At 43.8% G+C, this 21,731-nt stretch overlaps 1 protein-coding gene across 1 annotated transcript in view; it reads left to right on the forward strand.

The window, feature by feature from the left end:
* LOC124010973 (peroxisome proliferator-activated receptor gamma coactivator 1-beta-like) overlaps positions 1–21,731 on the forward strand; it is a 112,489-nt gene that overhangs the window by 73,900 nt on the left and 16,858 nt on the right. The window contains exons 2-3 of the mRNA XM_046323828.1: positions 19,845–20,030; positions 21,293–21,463. Coding sequence (XP_046179784.1) covers positions 19,845–20,030; positions 21,293–21,463 — 357 coding nt within the window. The remainder of the gene's footprint in view (positions 1–19,844; positions 20,031–21,292; positions 21,464–21,731) is intronic.

Below are 21,731 nucleotides of genomic sequence, written 5' to 3' on the forward strand. Positions count from 1 at the left end.
CAGTAGTTGTAGCAGCAGTTGTAGCAGCAGTTGTAGCAGTAGTTGTAGCAGTAACAGCAGCAGTTGTAGCAGTAGTTGTAGCAGTAGTTGTAGCAGTAGTTGTAGCAGTAGTTGTAGCAGTAGCAGTAGTTGTAGCAGCAGTTGTAGCAGCAGTTGTATCAGTAGTTGTAGCAGTAGCAGCAGTTGTAGCAGTAGTTGTAGCAGCAGTTGTAGCAGTAGCTGTAGTTGTTGCAGTAGCTGCAGTTGAAGCAGTTGTGCAGTAGTAGTGGTAGCAGTAGTAACAGCAGATGTAGCAGTAGTTGTTGTAGCAGTAGTTGTAGCAGTAACAGCAGTTGCAGCAGTAGTTGTAGCAGCAGTACCAGCAGTTGTAGCAGTAGCTGTAGCAGCAGTACCAGCAGTTGTAGCAGTAGTTGTAGCAGTAGCAGTAGCTGTAGCAGTAGTTGTAGCAGTAGTTGTAGCAGTAGCAGTAGTTGTAGCAGTAGCAGTAGTTGTAGCAGTAGCAGTAGTTGTAGCAGTAGCAGTAGTTGTAGCAGTAGCAGTAGTTGTAGCAGTAGCAGTAGTTGTAGCAGCAGTTGTAGCAGTAGTTGTAGCAGTAGCAGCAGTTGTAGCAGCAGTTGTAGCAGTAATTGTAGCAGCAGTTGTAGCAGTAGTTGTAGCAGTAGCAGTAGTTGTAGCAGTAGTTGTAGCAGTAGTTGTAGCAGCAGTTGTAGCAGCAGTTGTATCAGTAGTTGTAGCAGTAGCAGCAGTTGTAGCAGTAGTTGTAGCAGCAGTTGTAGCAGTAGCTGTAGTTGTTGCAGTAGCTGCAGTTGAAGCAGTAGTAGCAGTTGTGCAGTAGTAGTGGTAGCAGTAGTAACAGCAGATGTAGCAGTAGTTGTTGTAGCAGTAGTTGTAGCAGTAACAGCAGTTGCAGCAGTAGTTGTAGCAGCAGTACCAGCAGTTGTAGCAGTAGCTGTAGCAGCAGTACCAGCAGTTGTAGCAGTAGTTGTAGCAGCAGTTGTAGCAGCAGTTGTAGCAGTAGTTGTAGCAGTAGTTGTAGCAGTAGCAGTAGTTGTAGCAGTAGCAGTAGTTGTAGCAGCAGTTGTAGCAGTAGCAGCAGTTGTAGCAGCAGTTGTAGCAGTAGCAGCAGTTGTAGCAGTAGTTGTAGCAGCAGTTGTAGCTGCAGTTGTAGCAGCAGTTGTAGCAGTAGCTGCAGTTGTAGCTGCAGTTGTAGCAGTAGCTGCAGTTGAAGCTGCAGATGTAGCTGCAGTGTAGCAGTAGCAGTAGTTGTAGCAGCAGTTGTAGCAGTAGCTGCAGTTGTAGCAGTAGCTGCAGTTGAATCTGCAGATGTAGCTGCAGTTGTAGCAGCAGTTGTAGCAGTAGCAACAGTTGTGCAGTAGTTGTAGAGGTGGCAGTAGTATCAGCAGTTGTAGCAGCAGTAGTTGTGCAGTAGTTGTAGAGGTGGCAGTAGTATCAGCAGTAGTTGTAGTTGTAGCAGTAGTAACAGCAGTTGTAGTTGTAGCAGTAGTAACAGCAGTTGTAGCAGTAGCGGTAGTTGTAGCAGTAGAAGTAGTTGTAGCAGTAGTTGTAGCACCAGTTGTAGTTGTAGCAGTAGTTGTGCAGTAGTAACAGCAGTTGTAGCAGTAGTAGCAGTTGTGCAGTAGTAGTGGTAGCAGTAGTAACAGCAGATGTAGCATTAGTTGTAGTTGTAGCAGTAGTTGTGCAGTAGTTGTTGTAGCAGTAGTTGTAGCAGTAGTTGTAGCAGTAGTTGTAGCAGTAACAGCAGTTGTAGCAATAGCAGTAGTTGTAGCAGTAGTAACAGCAGTTGTGCAGTAGCAGCAGTTGTAGCAGAAGTTGTAGCAGTAACAGCAGTTGTAGCAGCAGTACCAGCAGTTGTAGCAGTAGCTGTAGCAGCAGTACCAGCAGTAGTTGTAGCAGTAGTTGTAGCAGTAGCAGTAGTTGTAGCAGTAGCAGTAGTTGTAGCAGCAGTTGTAGCAGTAGCAGTAGCAGCAGTTGTAGCAGCAGTTGTAGCAGTAGTTGTAGCAGTAGCAGCAGTTGTAGCAGTAGTTGTAGCAGCAGTTGTAGCAGTAGCTGCAGTTGTAGCAGTTGTAGCAGTAGCTGCAGTTGAAGCTGCAGATGTAGCAGCAGTTGTAGCCATAGCAGTAGTTGTAGCAGCAGTTGTAGCAGTAGCAGCAGTTGTGCAGTAGTTGTAGAGGTGGCAGTAGTATCAGCAGTTGTAGCAGCAGTAGTTGTGCAGTAGTTGTAGAGGTGGCAGTAGTATCAGCAGTAGTTGTAAGTGTAGCAGTAGTAACAGCAGTTGTAGTTGTAGCAGTAGTAACAGCAGTTGTAGCAGTAGCAGTAGAAGTAGTTGTAGCAGCAGTTGTAGTTGTAGCAGTAGTTGTGCAGTAGTAACAGCAGTTGGTAGCAGTAGTAGTGGTAGCAGTAGCAGATGTAGCAGTAGTTGTAGTTGTAGCAGTAGTAACAGCAGTTGTAGCAGTAGCAGCAGTTGTGCAGTAGTTGTTGTAGCAGTAGTTGTAGCAGCAGTTGTAGCAGTAGCAGTAGTTGTAGCAGCAGTTGTAGCAGTAGTTGTAGCAGTAGCAGTAGTTGTAGCAGTAGTTGTAGCAGTAGCAGTAGTTGTAGCAGCAGTTGTAGCAGTAGCAGTAGAAGCAGTTTTAGCAGCAGTTGTAGCAGTAGTTGTAGCAGTAGCAGCAGTTGTAGCAGTAGTTGTAGCAGTAGTTGTAGCAGCAGTTGTAGCTGCAGTTGTAGCAGTAGCTGCAGTTGTAGCAGTAGCTGCAGTTGTAGCTGCAGATGTAGCAGTAGCAGTAGTTGTAGCAGTAGCAGCAGTTGTAGAGGTGGCAGTAGTATCAGCAGTTGTAGCAGCAGTAGTTGTGCAGTAGTTGTAGAGGTGGCAGTAGTATCATCAGTAGTTGTAGTTGTAGCAGTAGTAACTGCAGTTGTAGTTGTAGCAGTAGTAACAGCAGTTGTAGCAGTAGTGGTAGTTGTAGCAGTAGTTGTAGCAGCAATTGTAGTTGTAGCAGTAGTTGTGCAGTAGTAGCAGTTGTGCAGTAGTAGTGGTAGCAGTAGTAACAGCAGATGTAGCAGTAGTTGTAGCAGTAGCAGCAGTTGTGCAGTAGTTGTAGCAGTAGTTGTAGCAGTAGTTGTAGCAGTAGCAGTAGTTGTAGCAGTAGCAGTAGTTGTAGCAGCAGTTGTAGCAGTAGTAGCAGTTGTGCAGTAGTAGTGGTAGCAGTAGTAACAGCAGATGTAGCAGTAGTTGTAGCAGTAGCAGCAGTTGTGCAGTAGTTGTAGCAGCAGTTGTAGCAGTAGCAGCAGTTGTAGCAGTAGTTGTAGCAGTAGCAGCAGTTGTAGCAGTAGTTGTAGCAGCAGTTGTAGCTGCAGTTGTAGCATTAGTTGTAGCAGCAGTTGTAGCAGTAGCTGCAGTTGTAGCAGTAGCTGCAGTTGAAGCTGCAGATGTAGCTGCAGTTGTAGCAGTAGTTGTAGCATTAGTTGTAGCAGCAGTTGTAGCAGTAGCTGCAGTTGTAGCAGTAGCTGCAGTTGAAGCTGCAGATGTAGCTGCAGTTGTAGCAGTAGTTGTAGCAGCAGTTGTAGCAGTAGCAACAGTTGTGCAGTAGTTGTAGAGGTGGCAGTAGTATCAGCAGTAGTTGTAGTTGTAGCAGTAGTAACAGCAGTTGTAGTTGTAGCAGTAGTAACAGCAGTTGTAGCAGTAGCGGTAGAAGTAGTTGTAGCAGTAGTTGTAGCACCAGTTGTAGTTGTAGCTGTAGTTGTGCATATAGTAACAACAGTTGTAGCAGTAGTAGCAGTTGTGCAGTAGTAGTGGTAGCAGTAGTAACAGCAGATGTAGCATTAGTTGTAGTTGTAGCAGTAGTTGTGCAGTAGTTGTTGTAGCAGTAGCAGTAGTTGTAGCAGTAACAGCAGTTGTAGCAATAGTAGTAGTTGTAGCAGTAGTAACAGCAGTTGTGCAGTAGCAGCAGTTGTAGCAGTAGTTGTAGCAGCAGTACCAGCAGTTGTAGCAGTAGCTGTAGCAGCAGTACCAGCAGTTGTAGCAGTAGTTGTAGCAGTAGCAGTAGTTGTAGCAGTAGCAGTAGTTGTAGCAGTAGCAGTAGTTGTAGCAGCAGTTGTAGCAGTAGCAGTAGTTGTAGCAGTAGCAGCAGTTGTAGCAGTAGTTGTAGCAGCAGTTGTAGCAGTAGCAGTTGTAGCAGTAGCTGCAGTTGAAGCTGCAGATGTAGCAGTAGCAGTAGTTGTAGCAGCAGTTGTAGCAGTAGCAGCAGTTGTGCAGTAGTTGTAGCAGTAGCAGTATCAGCAGTTGTAGCAGCAGTTGTAGCAGTAGCAGTAGCAGCAGTTGTAGCAGCAGTTGTAGCAGTAGCAGCAGTTGTAGCAGTAGTTGTAGCAGCAGTTGTAGCAGTAGCAGCAGTTGTAGCAGTAGCAGTAGCAGCAGTTGTAGCAGCAGTTGTAGCAGTAGTTGTAGCAGTAGCAGCAGTTGTAGCAGTAGTTGTAGCAGCAGTTGTAGCAGTAGCAGTTGTAGCAGTAGCTGCAGTTGAAGCTGCAGATGTAGCAGTAGCAGTAGTTGTAGCAGCAGTTGTAGCAGTAGCAGCAGTTGTGCAGTAGTTGTAGAGGTGGCAGTAGTATCAGCAGTTGTAGCAGCAGTAGTTGTGCAGTAGTTGTAGAGGTGACAGTAGTATCAGCAGTAGTTGTAAGTGTAGCAGTAGTAACAGCAGTTGTAGTTGTAGCAGTAGTAACAGCAGTTGTAGCAGTAGCGGTAGTTGTAGCAGTAGAAGTAGTTGTAGCAGCAGTTGTAGTTGTAGCAGTAGTTGTGCAGTAGTAACAGCAGTTGTAGCAGTAGTAGCAGTTGTGCAGTAGTAGTGGTAGCAGTAGTAACAGCAGATGTAGCAGTAGTTGTAGTTGTAGCAGTAGTAACAGCAGTTGTAGCAGTAGCAGCAGTTGTGCAGTAGTTGTTGTAGCAGTAGCAGTAGTTGTAGCAGTAGTTGTAGCAGCAGTTGTAGCAGTAGCAGTAGTTGTAGCAGCAGTTGTAGCAGTAGTTGTAGCAGTAGCAGTAGTTGTAGCAGTAGCAGCAGTTGTAGCAGTAGCAGTAGAAGCAGTTGTAGCAGCAGTTGTAGCAGTAGTTGTAGCAGCAGTTGTAGCAGTAGTTGTAGCAGCAGTTGTAGCAGTAGCTGCAGTTGTAGCAGTAGTTGTAGCAGCAGTTGCAGCAGTAGCTGCAGTTGTAGCAGTAGCTGCAGTTGTAGCTGCAGATGTAGCAGCAGTTGTAGCAGTAGCAGTAGTTGTAGCAGTAGCAGCAGTTGTAGAGGTGGCAGTAGTATCAGCAGTTGTAGCAGCAGTAGTTGTGCAGTAGTTGTAGAGGTGGCAGTAGTATCATCAGTAGTTGTAGTTGTAGCAGTAGTAACTGCAGTTGTAGTTGTAGCAGTAGTAACAGCAGTTGTAGCAGTAGCGGTAGTTGTAGCAGTAGTTGTAGCAGCAATTGTAGTTGTAGCAGTAGTTGTGCAGTAGTAACAGCAGTTGTAGCAGTAGTAGCAGTTGTGCAGTAGTAGTGGTAGCAGTAGTAACAGCAGATGTAGCAGTAGTTGTAGTTGTAGCAGTAGTAACAGCAGTTGTAGCAGCAGTTGTGCAGTAGTTGTAGAGGTGGCAGTAGTATCAGCAGTAGTTGTAGTTGTAGCAGTAGTAACAGCAGTTGTAGTAGCAGTTGTAGTTGTAGCAGTAGTAACAGCAGTTGTAGTAGCAGTTGTAGTTGTAGCAGTAGTTGTGCAGTAGTAACAGCAGTTGTAGCAGTAGCAGTAGCAGCAGTTGTGCAGTAGTAGTGGTAGCAGTAGTAACAGCAGATGTAGCAGTAGTAACAGCAGTTTTAGCAGTAGTTGTAGCAGTAGCGGTAGTTGTAACAGTAGCTGTAGCTGCAGTTGTAGCAGTAGCAGCAGTTGTAGCAGTAGTAACAGAAGTTGTAACAGTAGTTTGTCAGTTCTCCCTGTCCTCACTAGCCTACAGGTTGTCCTTGTATGGTTGTGCTTTGGGAGAGAGAAAGAATCAGGGACCCACACTGCACTGTGTGACTCGTTCCACTGACTTTGAAGCACATGACTGTGACTGTGTGAGCTTTATATAACACAACACACAATATGGCGAGCTTCCATATGCTGTCTATAATTTGTTTTTTGGGGGATCGATATAGATGTCTTTGCCGTTTTTGACTGAATGGATAGGAACGTGTTGCCTAAGCAAACACACATGGACATTCAACAAATAGCTCTTTTAATGGCCTCAAGGATCCTGTTTTCAAAAGGCCACTATGGATTCTGGACATTTTGTATGCAGCATATTAAGGCTGTTGGCTCTAGAGCCCAAACTAAATGGTATTTTTTGATCAGATACCAGTTTTAGAGGGGAAATATTCACCGATATATCTGCTAGAGGTCGACCGATTATGATTTTTCAACGCCGATACCAATTATTGGAGGACTAAAAAAAAGTCGATACCGATTAATCAGACGATTTTTATGTATTTATTTGTAATAATGACAATTACAACGATACTGAATGAACAATGAACACTTTTATTTTAACTTAAAATAATACAGAAATAAAAATCTATTTAGTCTCAAGTAAATAATGAAACATGATCAATTTGGTTTAAATAATGCAAAAACACAGTGTTGGAGAAGAAAGTAAATGTGCAATATGTGCCATGTAAAAAAGCTAACGTTTAAGTTCCTTGCTCAGAACATGAGAACATATGAAACTGGTGGTTCAATATTCCCAGTTCTTCAATATTCCCAGTTAAGAAGTTTTATGTTGTAGTTATTATAGGAATTATGACACGTCGACTATTTCTCTCGATACCATTTGTATTTCATAGACCTTTGACTATTGGATGTTCTTATAGGCACTATAGTATTGCCAGCCTAATCTCAGGAGTTGATAGGCTTGAAGTCATAAACAGCTCAATGCTTGAAGCACAGCGAAGAGCTGCTGGCAAACGCAGTAAAGTGCTGTTTGAATGAATGCTTAGGAGCCTGCTGCTGCCTACCACCGCTCAGTCAGACTGCTCTATCAAATATCAAATCATAGACTTAATTATAATAAACACAGAAATATGAGCCTTTGGTCATTAATATGGTCAAATCCAGAAACTATAATTTTGAAAACAAATGATTCTTTCAGTGAAATATGGGTAACAAACCTAAGTCTAAATATTGCTGGTACATTGCACAACCTTCAATGTATGTCATAATTGTGTATAATTCTGGCAAATTAGTTCACAGGTCGCAACGAGCCAGGCGGCCCAACCTGTTGCACTGAACGCAAGAGAAGTGACACAATTTCCCTAGTTAATATTGCCTGCTAACATGAATTTATTTTAACTAAATATGCAGGTTTAAAAAATGTATATTTCTGTGTATTGATTTTAAGAAAGGCATTGATGTTTATGGTTGGGTACATTTGTGCAACGATAGTGCTTTTTCGCGAATACGCTTTTGTTAAATCATCCCCCGTTTGTCGAAGTTTAAGTAGGCTGTGATTCAATGATAAATTAACAGGCACCGCATTGATTATATGCAACACAGGACAAGCTAGTTAAACTAGTAATATCATCAACCATGTGTAGTTAACTAGTGATTATGTGAAGATTGCTTTTTTTACAAGATAAGTTTAATGCTAGCTAGCAACTTACCTTGGCTCATTGCAGCCACAAATATAACATGTCAGATTTCACGGGTTTCATTAAAGGGCTGTAACGTTAACACATAGTTGACCGTTCTTAGCACAGCTCTTGCTTTACATTTTGGACATAGCATCTATTGTTTGTCATGACACCCAACAACGAACCATGACACTTCACCTGACAGTAATTCTATGGCCAGTGTGTATTTTTGCCACTTTTTTGAGCTGGCAAGCTTCTATCTACTCAACAGTCACCATAGAAGCATTAACCGTTAGTTAATAGTAGTTCACTCTTCTCTCTGACTGGTGTAGTTGCGTTGGGTGAAAAGTCTTGCTGTAGTGCGAAGGCAAGATAGGCTTATAGCGCCCTCTTCAGGACAAGTTATGAAACGTAAAAAGTTGTCAAATATTATGAAGAACGACTTTTTTGTGTGTTTTTTTCCCCCCGCTTCTTTTCTGGTCCTTTTCAGTGGATTAAGCACAGATACAAATACAGCCGTAAAGGGCTAATACCGGGCTCTGATTGGCTGTAAACAGACATGGACATCGATAAGGAGTGCATAGTTGACATTCCTTCCTGGTTTATTTCTCCCTTGTCACCTTGGGCTTTCTGTTGATGTCACATATTTCAGAGGTGGTGTAGGCTACATGTCCCCATAGCAGCTGAGGGGGAGCGAGAGAACAAGGGGACGAGGAGGATGACAGAAAAGGCAGAACACAGAAATGAAAACAGGAGAGCTGAAAGGACGGTGGTGGTGTTCTTGATAGTAGGTTATGGCTGGATTAACAATGATGTGCCAGCCAACATTAGCATAATTATCTCTGTGTGTAGTTTCACACAACACATAACACTGTTTTCATGTCTCAGTTGGCAGTTTCTGATGCCACTTTAGAGCACTGACTCATTTCCTTTTAGGTCCACACAAGGAAAAAATATCCACTCTGCATTTGATAGGTTGATTATTATACATAACCTCCTTTGAGTTAGCAACAATTCACACCACAGCTCATTATTACGTGCTTTAGATGATTCCTGCATTGTGATTCCTGGGCCCGTATCCACAATTCATCTCAGACTAAGAGTGCTGTTCTAGGATCAGTTTAGGCTTTCATATCATAACAAATAAAATTATATCAACAGATCCTAGATTAGAACTCCTTCTATAGAGATTCAGTTCTGGTGAATGGCCACCAGCATGGATCCCCACAGACAGTGTGTAGTATTACTAAATGACAGAGGCCACAGCCACTTCAATTAAGGTGTTGTTGTAGTTCAGTGGTGCGGCTTTGGTTCAGTGGTGCGGCTTTGGTTCAGTGGTGCGGCTTTGGTTCAGTGGTGCGGCTTTGGTTCAGTGGTGCGGCTTTGGTTCAGTGGTGCGGCTTTGGTTCAGTGGTGCGGCTTTTGGTTCAGTGGTGCGGCTTTCTGGTTCAATGGTGTGGCTCTGGTTCAATGGTGTGGCTCTGGTTCAATGGTGTGGCTCTGGTTCAATGGTGTGGCTCTGGTTCAATGGTGTGGCTCTGGTTCAATGGTGTGGCTCTGGTTCAATGGTGTGGCTCTGGTTCAATGGTGCGGCTCTGGTTCAGTGGTGCGGCTGTGGTTCAATGGTGTGGCTCTGGTTCAATGGTGTGGCTCTAGTTCAGTGGTGTTGCTGTGGTTCAATGGTGTGGCTGTGGTTCAATGGTGTGGCTCTGGTTCAATGGTGTGGCTGTGGTTCAATGGTTTTGCTGTGGTTCAATGGTGTGGCTGTGGTTCAATGGTGTGGCTGTGGTATGTGATTAAATCTGCTACATGATGCATAACTGCAGTGACTGAGGGGGGAGCGGCCTCAATGCACGTCCATGTCATGAGTGGTGCAGCAGTCTACAGATCTGGGTTCGATCCCGGGTTGTGTCGCAGCTGGCCGCGATCAGGAGACCAATGAGGCGCCACACAATTGGCCCCGCATCATCTGGGTTAGGGGAGGGTTTGGCCGGCTTGGATGTCCTTGTCCCATCACGCGACTCCTTGTGACGGCCAGGCGCATGAACGCTAACTTCTGTCGCCAGCTGTACAGTGTTTCCTCCGACACATTGGTGCGGCTGGCTTCTGGGGTAAGTGGGCAGTGTGTTAAGAAGCAGTGCGGCTTGGCCGTCGTGTTTCGGAGGATGCATGGTTCTCGACCTTCGCCTCTCCCAAGTCCATACGGGAGTTGCAGTGATGGGATATGACTGTAACTATCAATTGGATATCACTAAATTGAGGGGGAAAATAACCAAAAAAACATACTGTACATGCATGCATATCGGTGTGTGTACATGGGTGTGTGTACATGCGTGTGTATGTGTGCGTGCGTGCGTGCCTGCCTGCCTGCCAGTTCTCCCTGTGACCTTAAACCTTCAGACAAGGGAGGGGAGAAACAGGTCAAAAACACAAAGCCGGCCTGGAAATAAAAAGCTTTGTTCAAATTGGAGAGAGAGAGAGAGACAGAGACAGAGACAGAGACAGAGACAGAGACAGAGACAGAGACAGAGACAGAGACAGAGAGAGAGAGAGAGAGAGAGAGAGAGAGAGAGAGAGAGAGAGAGAGAGAGAGAGAGAGAGAGAGAGAGAGAGAGAGAGAGAGAGAGAGAGAGAGAATGTGACCTGTTGCCACAAGAAAAGGGCAACTAGTGAAGAACAAACACCATTGTAAATACAACCTATATTTATGTAACGTCTGCTTCCGACTCACACTCTCAAACACGTAGATCCCCTGAAGTCAGCTCACTTTCCAGCCCACTTTCCAGCCCACAAAACACATAGATCCTCTGAACGCAGATCAAATATATATCTCCAGATCCCAATCACCTGAATTCTGTTCACCTGTTCACACACCTGTATGTCATTATCACACACTACTTAGTTCAGTTCATTGCACCCCATCATTGTGAGGTATTTTTTGTTTTGAAACACGGTCTAGTCGGAGCTCTGTTCATTTCCGTATTAGTCCTCCTGTGTATCACAGTTCTTGTCCATCCTCACTAACGATGCCTTTTTGCCTATTCCCTGCCTGTACTTTTGCCTGTCAGATTTCCTGTCATCAACCTCTTGCCTGATCTTCCGGACTACATTATTAGCCTTTCCCTGCCTGTACTGTGACCGTTTTGAACCCCCTGTGTATGACCTTCTGCCTGTCCCTGGACCCAGCTTACCTGCCTCTTCCTGTGGTCCTTTGCTAATAAACACCTGCTGTGCCCTGCCAATCTTCTTCCCACTGAAGAGTTATCTATCAAAAACGGAGATGTATTGATGTAAGTGGTTAAACCACTTCTCCAATCTTTTTGGCCCTATAACAAAGAACAAACAGCAAGAAAATATACATGATCAAATACAAATCTTAGAATCGACTATTAAAGGGTACCAGAACTCACTGGATTCTCCAAATACATTGAATGAACTACAGGACATACCCTCCAATCCAAAAAGGCATGTGGTGTTGATTGTATCTTCAATTAAATTATAAAATATACAGACCACAAATTCTAATTGGCTTTAACTCTTTAATAACATCATCATTGGCTCTTGCATCTTCGCCAATATTTGGAAGCAAGGACCGATCACCCCAATCCACAAAAGTGGAGACAAATTTGACCCCAATAACTACCGTGGGATATGGGTCAACAGCAACTTTGGGAAAAGCCTCTGCAGTATCATTAACAGCAGACGAGGTCATTTCCTCAGTGAAAATAATGTACTGAGCAAATGACAAATTGTCTTTTTACCAAATTACCATACAACAGACCACGTAGTCACCCTGCACACCCTAATTGACAGACATACAAACCAAAACAAAGGCAAAGTCTTCTCATGCTTTGTTGATTTCAAAAAAGCCTTCGACTCAATTTGGCATAAGGGTGTGCTATACAAATTGATGGAAAGTGGTGTTGTGGGAAAAACACAACACATTATAAAATCCATGTACACAAATAACAATTGTGCAGTTAAAATTGGCAAAAAAACACATTTCTTTCTACATGGCCGTGGGTTGAGACAGGGATGCAGCTTAAGCCCCACCCTCTTCAACATATATATCAACAAATTGGTGAGGGCACTAGAACAGCCTGCAGCACCAGGCCTCGCCCTACTAGAATCTGAAGACAAATGTCTACTGTTTGCTGATGATCTGGTTCTTCTGTCACCAACCAAGGAGGGCCTACAGCAGCACCTACAGTGGGGAGAACAAGTATTTGATACACTGCCGATTTTGCAGGTTTTCCTACTTACAAAGCATGTAGAGGTCTGTAATGTCTATCATAGGTACACTTCAACTGTGAGAGACTGAATCTAAAACAAAAATCCAGAAAATCACATTGTGACAGGTCTGTGAGAGCCGGAATTCTTACTGGTTGGTAGGTGATCAAATACTTATGTCATGCATGGATTTTTGTTTTAGATTCCGTCTCTCACAGTTGAAGTGTACCTATGATAGACATTACAGACCTCTACATGCTTTGTAAGTAGGAAAACCTGCTAAATCGGGAGTGAATCAAATACTTGTTCTCCCCACTGTAAGTCTTCTGCAGACATGGGCCTTACAGTAAAGGTCCTGTCTCCAGGACCACAAATACAAATTCCGTCAAGACACCATTGCCCTAGAGTACTCAAAAATACTATACATACCTCTGCCTAAACATCAGCGCCACAGGTAACTTCCACAAAGCTGTGAACGAGCTGAGAGACAAGGCAAGAAGGGCCTTCCATCAAAAGGAACATAAGATTCGACATACCAATTAGTATCTGGCAAAAAATACTTGAATCAGTTATAGAACCCATTGCCATTTATGGTTGTGAGGTCTGGGGTCCGCTTACCAACCAAGAATTCACAAAATGGGACAAACACCAAATTGAGACTCTGCATGCAGAGCTAGCTGGTCCTCTGTTCACAAACAGAGCCCCATGACAGCAACAAAGTTAGACCCAACCAAATCATGAGAAAACAAAAATAGAATTACTTGACACATTAGAAAGAATGTAAAAAAATTGACATTTTTTAAAAATCTTTATTTAGTTAAGAACACATTCTTATTTAAAAGGACGACCAAACCCAGACGACACTGGGCCAATTGTGCACCTGTTATGCAGGTGAATGAGGACCCAAAAGCGACTTGGCGAAAACAGAGTCTTTAATCCAGTAAAGTAAATCTACAATCATAAAGCATAATTCCACTCGTAATGACGAGAACAGACTGGAGACTCGATCATGAACTGCAGGTTGCCTCGGGAAGACACTTGAACGTAGCAGACTCAGACACCTGCTCACCACGCAGCATCTGAGGGAAACACGACACGACAGGGCGATACACAGACACAGCACGGTGAACAATAGACAAGGATCCGACAGGGCAGAAACGGAAAACAAGGGGAGAAATAGGGACTCTAATCAGGGAAAAAGATAGGGAACAGGTGTGGGAAGACTAAATGATTGATTAGGGGAATAGGAACAGCTGGGAGCAGGAACGGAACGATAGAGAGAAGAGAGAGAGGAAGGGAGAGAGAAAAAGGGGAACGAACCTAAAAAGACCAGCAGGGGGAAAATGAACAGAGGAAAAAGCAAAATGACAAGACAATCTAAGACATGACAGCACCACCCAATCATGGCCAGTTGTGATACAGCCTGGATTTGAACCAGGGTGTCTGTAGTGACATCTCTAGTACTGAGGTGCAGTGCCTACGACCGATGTGCCACTTGGGAGCTCAAAAACAAAACAAATCTGAGCAAACTTGAATGGTATTTGGCCCTAAACAGAGAGTACACAGTGGCAGAATACCTAACCACTGTGGCTGACCTAAATTTAAGGAAAGCTTTGACAATAGCCTTTCTATTGAGAAAGGTCGCCATAGGCAGACCTGGCCCTCAGGCTATGTGCACACTGCCCACAAAATGAGGTGGAAACTGAGCTGCACTTCCTAACCTCCTGTCAAATGTATGACCATATTAGAGACACATATTTCCCTCAGATTACACAGATCCACAAAGAATTTGAAAATAAACCCAATTTTGATAAACGTTGTTTACTTTTAATTTGTATTGTTTATTTCAATTTTGTTTTATCTACATCACTTGCTTTGGCAATGTTAACATATGTTTCCCGTGCCAATAAAGCACTTAAATTGAACATGGAGGGAGAGAGGAGTGCTTAAAGGCTCCATCACCCACACACACACACTCCCCGCTGGAGTCAGACCTGCAGAAAGGATGGATGGGGGAGGGCCATGTAGAGGCCATTCTCCCCATACTCTCTCCTCTTTACTCCTTCCACATCTTCTGAGATATCAAACGCAAGCCTGCCACCTCAGCTCTCTCTCTCTGTCTCTCGCTCAGCCAGAGAACATTATAATTGAGTTGGCTTGAGGAACCAGTCCGTTGATCATTACAGTGGCACACACACACAACTGTGTTGGCCTACATCTGCAATTTATATAACTTTTATCAATGTATTAACCCCTAATCTCTGATCCAACAAACATAATGTAGAGTTGCTAACATTGCACTAAAGGTTGGGTTCCATCAAAGAGAACACAGCTTTCCTGTGATAAGTTTACAACTCACTAACTAGACAACAAGGCACCGATAGGCTAGTTTGTGGCTTTTCAATGTCCTGGAAATGTAATGTGTGTTTGAAAAGGTGTGTTTTTCACAGGGACGAAATTAACCTTGTTCTACTTGTCTCAACAAGACCACTCATCTCAATGTCCACAGAAAGCGTTGCTGGACCCTGGACTAGTTTAATGAAATGAGTGAAATTGGATTGGATTTGTTAGTAGAGGCGGGTGCGACGTGAAACAGAGCTGGAGTATTTAGTGTTAGTCACATTTAATCAAACATGCTTAGCTAGGGCTCTGTGGCACAGAATATTCAGGCTCTGAATATTATAGTTGGGCTCTGCTAGGGGCCACCTGCAAACCGCATTGTCAAAGTCAGGCACACCTTGTATACCAGTGTCCCCCTATGGCACACCAAAGACAACTATCAGAAACCAGGAATGTAACAAATGTAAAACATTCTTATCCTTTAAACTGCCATGTTTTTATTGTTTAAAGAACAATAAAAAAATCAGAAAATTACATTAATTCACAATTCAGATATGGTCCTGTGTGTGACCGCTAGGGGGCAGTGCTGTTCAATCTACCACAGTCCTGGCTAGCTACCAGAGGTTGTCACCAGTTACCACAGACACAGTCATAAAACCCGCCTATTTCTATAATTGATCTTCTTAAAATGAGATTTTCAACCTAACCCTAACCTTAACCACACTGTTAACCTTATGCCCTAACCCTAACCTTAAATTAACACCAAAAAGCAACAAACAAACAAATATCATGATTTTTTACGATATGACCAATTTTTTAATTGTTTGTGGTAACTAGTGGAAACTAGTGCTCACCTTACTGTCGCTTCCTTGCTCTCTGCCATTTTTTCAACTATTAACGATGATGACATTCCTGGGGGCTTTATATCCGTGGCAAATAATTACAGCACTGTTGCATTCGGTGTTTGTTTAATTTAAATGTTTCCCTTTATGATGATGATTGGGACCCGTTTGTGGTAGTTTTGTCATTTTAATTTTATATATATATAAATACTTTTTTGCCCCACTGTATATATATATATATATATATATATATATATATATATATATATATATATATATATATATATATATATATATATATATATATATACATACATACATACATACAGTGGGGCAAAAAAGTATTTAGTCAGCCATATATATAAATACTTTTTTGCCCCACTGTATATATATATATATATACATACATACAGTGGGGCAAAAAAGTATTTAGTCAGCCACCAAATTCTCCTACTTAAAAAGATGAGAGAAGCCTGAAATTTTCATCATAGGTACACTTCAACTATGACAGACAAAATGAGAAGAAAAAAAATCCAGAAAATCACATTGTAGGATTTTTAATGAATTTATTTGCAAATTATGGTGGAAAATAAGTATTTGGTCAATAATAAAAGTTTATCTCAATACTTTGTTATATACCCTTTGTTGGCAATGACAGAGGTTAAACGTTTTCTGTAAGTCTTCACAAGGTTTTCACACACTGTTGCTGGTATTTTGGCCCATTCCTCCATGCAGATCTCCTCTAGAGCAGTGATGTTTTGGGGCTGTTGCTGGGCAACACGGACCTTCAACTCCCTCCAAAGATTTTCTATGGGGTTGAGATCTGGAGACTGGCTAGGCCACTCCAGGACCTTGAAATGCTTCTTACGAAGCCACTCCTTCGTTGCCCGGGCAGTGTGTTTGGGATCATTGTCATGCTGAAAGACCCAGCCACGTTTCATCTTCAATGCCCTTGCTGATGGAAGGAGGTTTTCACTCAAAATCTCACGATACATGGCCCCATTCATTCTTTCCTTTACACGGATCAGTCATCCTGGTCCCTTTGCAGAAAAACAGTCCCAAAGCATGATGTTTCCACCCCCATGCAGTAGGTATGGTGTTCTTTGGATGCAACTCAGCATTCTTTGTCCTCCAAACACGGCGAGTTGAGTTTTTACCAAAAAGTTATATTGGTTTCATCTGACCATATGACATTCTCCCAATCTTCTTCTGGATCATCCAAATGCTCTCTAGCAAACTTCAGAAGGGCCTGGATATGTACTGGCTTAAGCAGGGGGACACGTCTGGCACTGCAGGAATTGAGTCCCTGGCGGCGTAGTGTGTTACTGATGGTAGGCTTTGTTACTTTGGTCCCAGCTCTCTGCAGGTCATTCACTAGGTCCCCCTGTGTGGTTCTGAGATTTTTGCTCACCGTTCTTGTGATCATTTTGACCCCACGGGGTGAGATCTTGGAATACATCCACAGGTACACCTCCAGTTGACTCTAATGATGTCAAGTAGCCTATCAGCAGCTTCTAAAGCCATGACATCATTTTCTGGAAATTTCCAAGCTGTTTAAAGGCACAGCGAACTTAGTGTATGTAAACTTCTGACCCACTGGAATTGTGATACAGTGAATTATAAGTTAAATAATCTGTCTGTAAACAATTGTTTACAAAAATTACTTGTGTCATGCGCATAGTAGATGTCCTAACGGACTTGCCAAAACTATGGTTTGTTAACAAGGCATTTGTGGAGTAGTTGAAAAACGAGTTTTAAAGACATCATCCTAAGTGTATGTAAACTTCCGACTTCAACTGTATATATATAAAATATATATATATATATATTTAAAAAAAATCTAAACTTCAATGGTACCAATTTTGTTTAAACATCACCCCAATCAGAAAAGTACACACACACACACACACACACACACACACACACACACACACACACACACACACACACACACACACACACACACACACACACACACACACACACACACACACACACACACACACACACACACACACACACACACACACACACACACACACACACACACACTACTCTTCTCCTCCAAGTCCTCTCCAGCTCCACTCTCCACAGGCATAGCCTATTTCCTGTTCTGTCCCTCTCTTCATGAAATCTGTTTTCCATCTCTCTCCCCAGGGGACTAGTCACATCCCTTCACTCTGGCTTATTCCCCAAACCACTACCAGAGGACTGCCAGCACTGCTGCTCTGTAGTAGAATATCCCAGTTTTACTACCAGAGGACTGCGAGCACTGCTGCTCTGTAGTAGAATATCCCAGTTTTACTACCAGATGACTGCTGCTCTGTAGTAGAATATCCCAGTTTTACTACCAGAGGACTGCCAGCACTGCTGCTCTGTAGTAGAATATCCCAGTTTTACTACCAGATGACTGCCGCTCTGTAGTAGAATATCCCAGTTTTACTACCAGAGGACTGCCAGCACTGCTGCTCTGTAGTAGAATATCCCAGTTTTACTACCAGATGACTGCTGCTCTGTAGTAGAATATCCCAGTTTTACTACCAGAGGACTGTCAGCACTGCTGCTCTGTAGTAGAATATCCCAGTTTTACTACCAGAGGACTGCCAGCACTGCTGCTCTGTAGTAGAATATCCCAGTTTTACTACCAGAGGACTGCCAGCACTGCTGCTCTGTAGTAGAATATCCCAGTTTTACTACCAGAGGACTGCGAGAACTGCTGCTCTGTAGTAGAATATCCCAGTTTTACTACCAGAGGACTGCGAGAACTGCTGCTCTGTAGTAGAATATCCCAGTTTTACTACCAGAGGACTGCGAGAACTGCTGCTCTGTAGTAGAATATCCCAGTTTTACTACCAGAGGACTGCCAGCACTGCTGCTCTGTAGTAGAATATCCCAGTTTTACTACCAGATGACTGCTGCTCTGTAGTAGAATATCCCAGTTTTACTACCAGAGGACTGCCAGCACTGCTGCTCTGTAGTAGAATATCCCAGTTTTACTACCAGATGACTGCCGCTCTGTAGTAGAATATCCCAGTTTTACTACCAGACTGCCAGCACTGCTGCTCTGTAGTAGAATATCCCAGTTTTACTACCAGAGGACTGCGAGAACTGCTGCTCTGTAGTAGAATATCCCAGTTTTACTACCAGAGGACTGCCAGCACTGCTGCTCTGTAGTAGAATATCCCAGTTTTACTACCAGATGACTGCTGCTCTGTAGTAGAATATCCCAGTTTTACTACCAGAGGACTGCCAGCACTGCTGCTCTGTAGTAGAATATCCCAGTTTTACTACCAGATGACTGCCGCTCTGTAGTAGAATATCCCAGTTTTACTACCAGAGGACTGCGAGAACTGCTGCTCTGTAGTAGAATATCCCAGTTTTACTACCAGATGACTGCTGCTCTGTAGTAGAATATCCCAGTTTTACTACCAGAGGACTGCCAGCACTGCTGCTCTGTAGTAGAATATCCCAGTTTTACTACCAGATGACTGCTGCTCTGTAGTAGAATATCCCAGTTTTACTACCAGAGGACTGCCAGCACTGCTGCTCTGTAGTAGAATATCCCAGTTTTACTACCAGATGACTGCCGCTCTGTAGTAGAATATCCCAGTTTTACTACCAGATGACTGCCGCTCTGTAGTAGAATATCCCAGTTTTACTACCAGAGGACTGCGAGAACTGCTGCTCTGTCGTAGAATATCCCAGTTTTACTACCAGAGGACTATCAGCACTGCTGCTCTGTAGTAGAATATCCCAGTTTTACTACCAGATGACTGCTGCTCTGTAGTAGAATATCCCAGTTTTACTACCAGATGACTGCTGCTCTGTAGTAGAATATCCCAGTTTTACTACCAGATGACTGCTGCTCTGTAGTAGAATATCCCAGTTTTACTACCAGATGACTGCTGCTCTGTAGTAGAATATCCCAGTTTTACTACCAGATGACTGCTGCTCTGTAGTAGAATATCCCAGTTTTACTACCAGAGGACTATCAGCACTGCTGCTCTGTAGTAGAATATCCCAGTTTTACTACCAGAGGACTGACAGCACTGCTGCTCTGTAGTAGAATATCCCAGTTTTACTACCAGATGACTGCTGCTCTGTCGTAGAATATCCCAGTTTTACTACCAGATGACTGCTGCTCTGTAGTAGAATATCCCAGTTTTACTACCAGATGACTGCTGCTCTGTAGTAGAATATCCCAGTTTTACTACCAGAAGACCCCCAGCACTGCTGCTATGTAGTAGAATATCCCAGGTTTTCTGGGGCTCATTATCAGATGGCCTCAGTCTCGTGACTCTAGTCTGTTGTGACTCTGGTGCATGTTTCATCACTCTGTCCATTAGGTGTAATGAGCGTGTGCTGAGGGAGACTGTTTCTTTCATAGGGCTCTGTGTCATTGACAACCATACTAGTAGTAGTAGTCTACCCACCTCCATTAATATGATCTTGCTGACAAGCATGGTTTAAGTAGAGGCTGCTGGCCCATTACCCTTCCATTTACCATTACAGCTATTTGATATCAATGGAATTGGTGTAATGTATATTTACATATATTCGACAAGATATCAATGATATCTTCAATGTACTGTATTTCTTAAAAAGGACTTTGATCAAACAAGAGTATAACCTGACCTTTCCCTCCCTCCCTCCCTCCCTCCCTCCCTCCCTCCCTCCCTCCCTCCCTCCCTCCCTCCCTCCCTCCCTCCCTCCCTCCCTCCCTCCCTCCCTCCCTCCCTCCCTCCCTCCCCCTCTCTCTCTCTCTCTCTCTCTCTCTCTCTCTCTCTCTACAGTATGGGGAGGAGGAGGTCTGCTCGGACCGCTTGGACGCTGACTTCCCTGACATTGACCTCTCTCAGCTGGACGCCAGCGACTTTGACTCAGTCAACTGCCTCAGCGAGCTCCACTGGTGCAACGACAATGCCGACATCTCCCCTGCCTCCATCCAGTACAGCACAGGAGACCCCGAGCTCTTTGAGGTGAGACGCTCGGCCTGCGTGCTCGGGATTCCACTAGCCTGGGCCCATATCAATCTTTTTTTTTTTCAGAGTAGGAGTGCTGATCTCAGATCAGTTTTGCCTTTCAGATCATAATGAATAAGATTAGATGGACATATCCTAGATCATCACTCCTACTCTGAGATGCATTGTAGATACAGGCCCATATCTGTTTGTTCTGTCTTGGAAACTGATCTGGGACCAGGAGAGGATTCCACCGGGACCACCTACCCTATGTAATAGAACTACAACATAGGGACTAGAACTCTTAGAAAAAAAGGTGCTATCTAGAACCTAAAATGGTTCTTCGGCTCTCCCCATATTAGAACCCTTTGAAGAACCCTTTTTGGTTGCAGATAGAACCCTTTTGGGTTCCATGTAGAAGAACCCTTTCACAGAGGATTCTATATGGATCACAAAAAAAGGTCCTACATGGAACCAAAAAGGGTTCTCTTATGGGGACAGCCAAATAATTTCTTTGGAACCCTTCTAAAATTGTAGGGTTGAAAAATGCCTGGGACTTTCAATAAATTCCCTGATTTCCAGAAATCCTATTTGGATGATTCTGGATTTCCCTCCTGACTCCAGGAATCCTCCAACCGGGATTTCGGGAAAACCGTGAATTTATTGAAAGTTCACAGAATTTTGCAACCCTACATTGGACTAGACTACACAGATTATTGGTAAACTGAAGAGGCTCCAGTCTTAGTCTATGATAAGGTTGTAGACTCCCATTTTACAATTTTTATTGATCAGACTAATGCACAGATGTCATATAATGTGTTCATAAACATCTCCCATCATGGTAGTGATTGATTGAGCCGGGCCCCACCACCTAACGCTGTTTACCATCCACTTGATAATAATCCCTATTTCAGATTGATTTTAGCGGGATAGAGTAGCGATTGGATTGGGACGCCTCCGGGCCTTGTTTTGGATGCCAGTGTGGAAGCCATTGATCTCCCAGCTTAGTTCATTTAACCTTCAGATTGGGGGGGGGGTGAAACCTTGTTTACTTCCCATAGGCTGTCTCCGCTCTGTTATCATCTCACCACCAGACTCTATGCTCTTAGTAACATGGCAGCTGCTAAAACGAACAACACTGTGTATGGATGGATGGTGCTCTCAGACTAGAGTAGCCATTTCAGAATTCAAATGCAGAGTGCTCTGTGTTGTAACTGACTGTGTTGCAAGTGGGTAGTAGTGTGTTCACTGATGCCCCCTCTCTCTCCTGCCCCCTCCAGATAGAAGATGAGAATGCGGCGCTGCTGGCTGCTCTCACAGACAGCCTGGACGGCATGGTGGAGGACGAGGAGGGGGGGCTGTCTGTGTTTCCCTCGCTGAGGGAGGGGTCCGAGGAGGACCTCCCCTTCCCTTCAGGCTCCCTGAGCCCAGAGACAGAAGATCCGTCTCTAGTAAGAACCCTTCCTCACTGTTTAAGGTGGATTTGGATGGGCCTCTGCTCTGACTACCCCACAGCATGGGTATGATAGTCAACAAAGGTCTGAATTTTTCTCATTTTGGGCTTTTCCATTATTTTTAGCAACCACTACTTCGAATAAGAATGCTTTTTACTGGCAGGCACAGGCAGGCAACCTGGACCACAAACATGTTCTCTTAAAGAAACTGTGGCTCTCACCTCTTTTTGACCCCCTCCCTCCCCCATGCAGTGCATTCAGAAAG

This window comes from Oncorhynchus gorbuscha, linkage group LG23 (assembly GCF_021184085.1).
Source record: "Oncorhynchus gorbuscha isolate QuinsamMale2020 ecotype Even-year linkage group LG23, OgorEven_v1.0, whole genome shotgun sequence".
NCBI classification, from domain to species: Eukaryota; Metazoa; Chordata; class Actinopteri; order Salmoniformes; family Salmonidae; genus Oncorhynchus; species Oncorhynchus gorbuscha.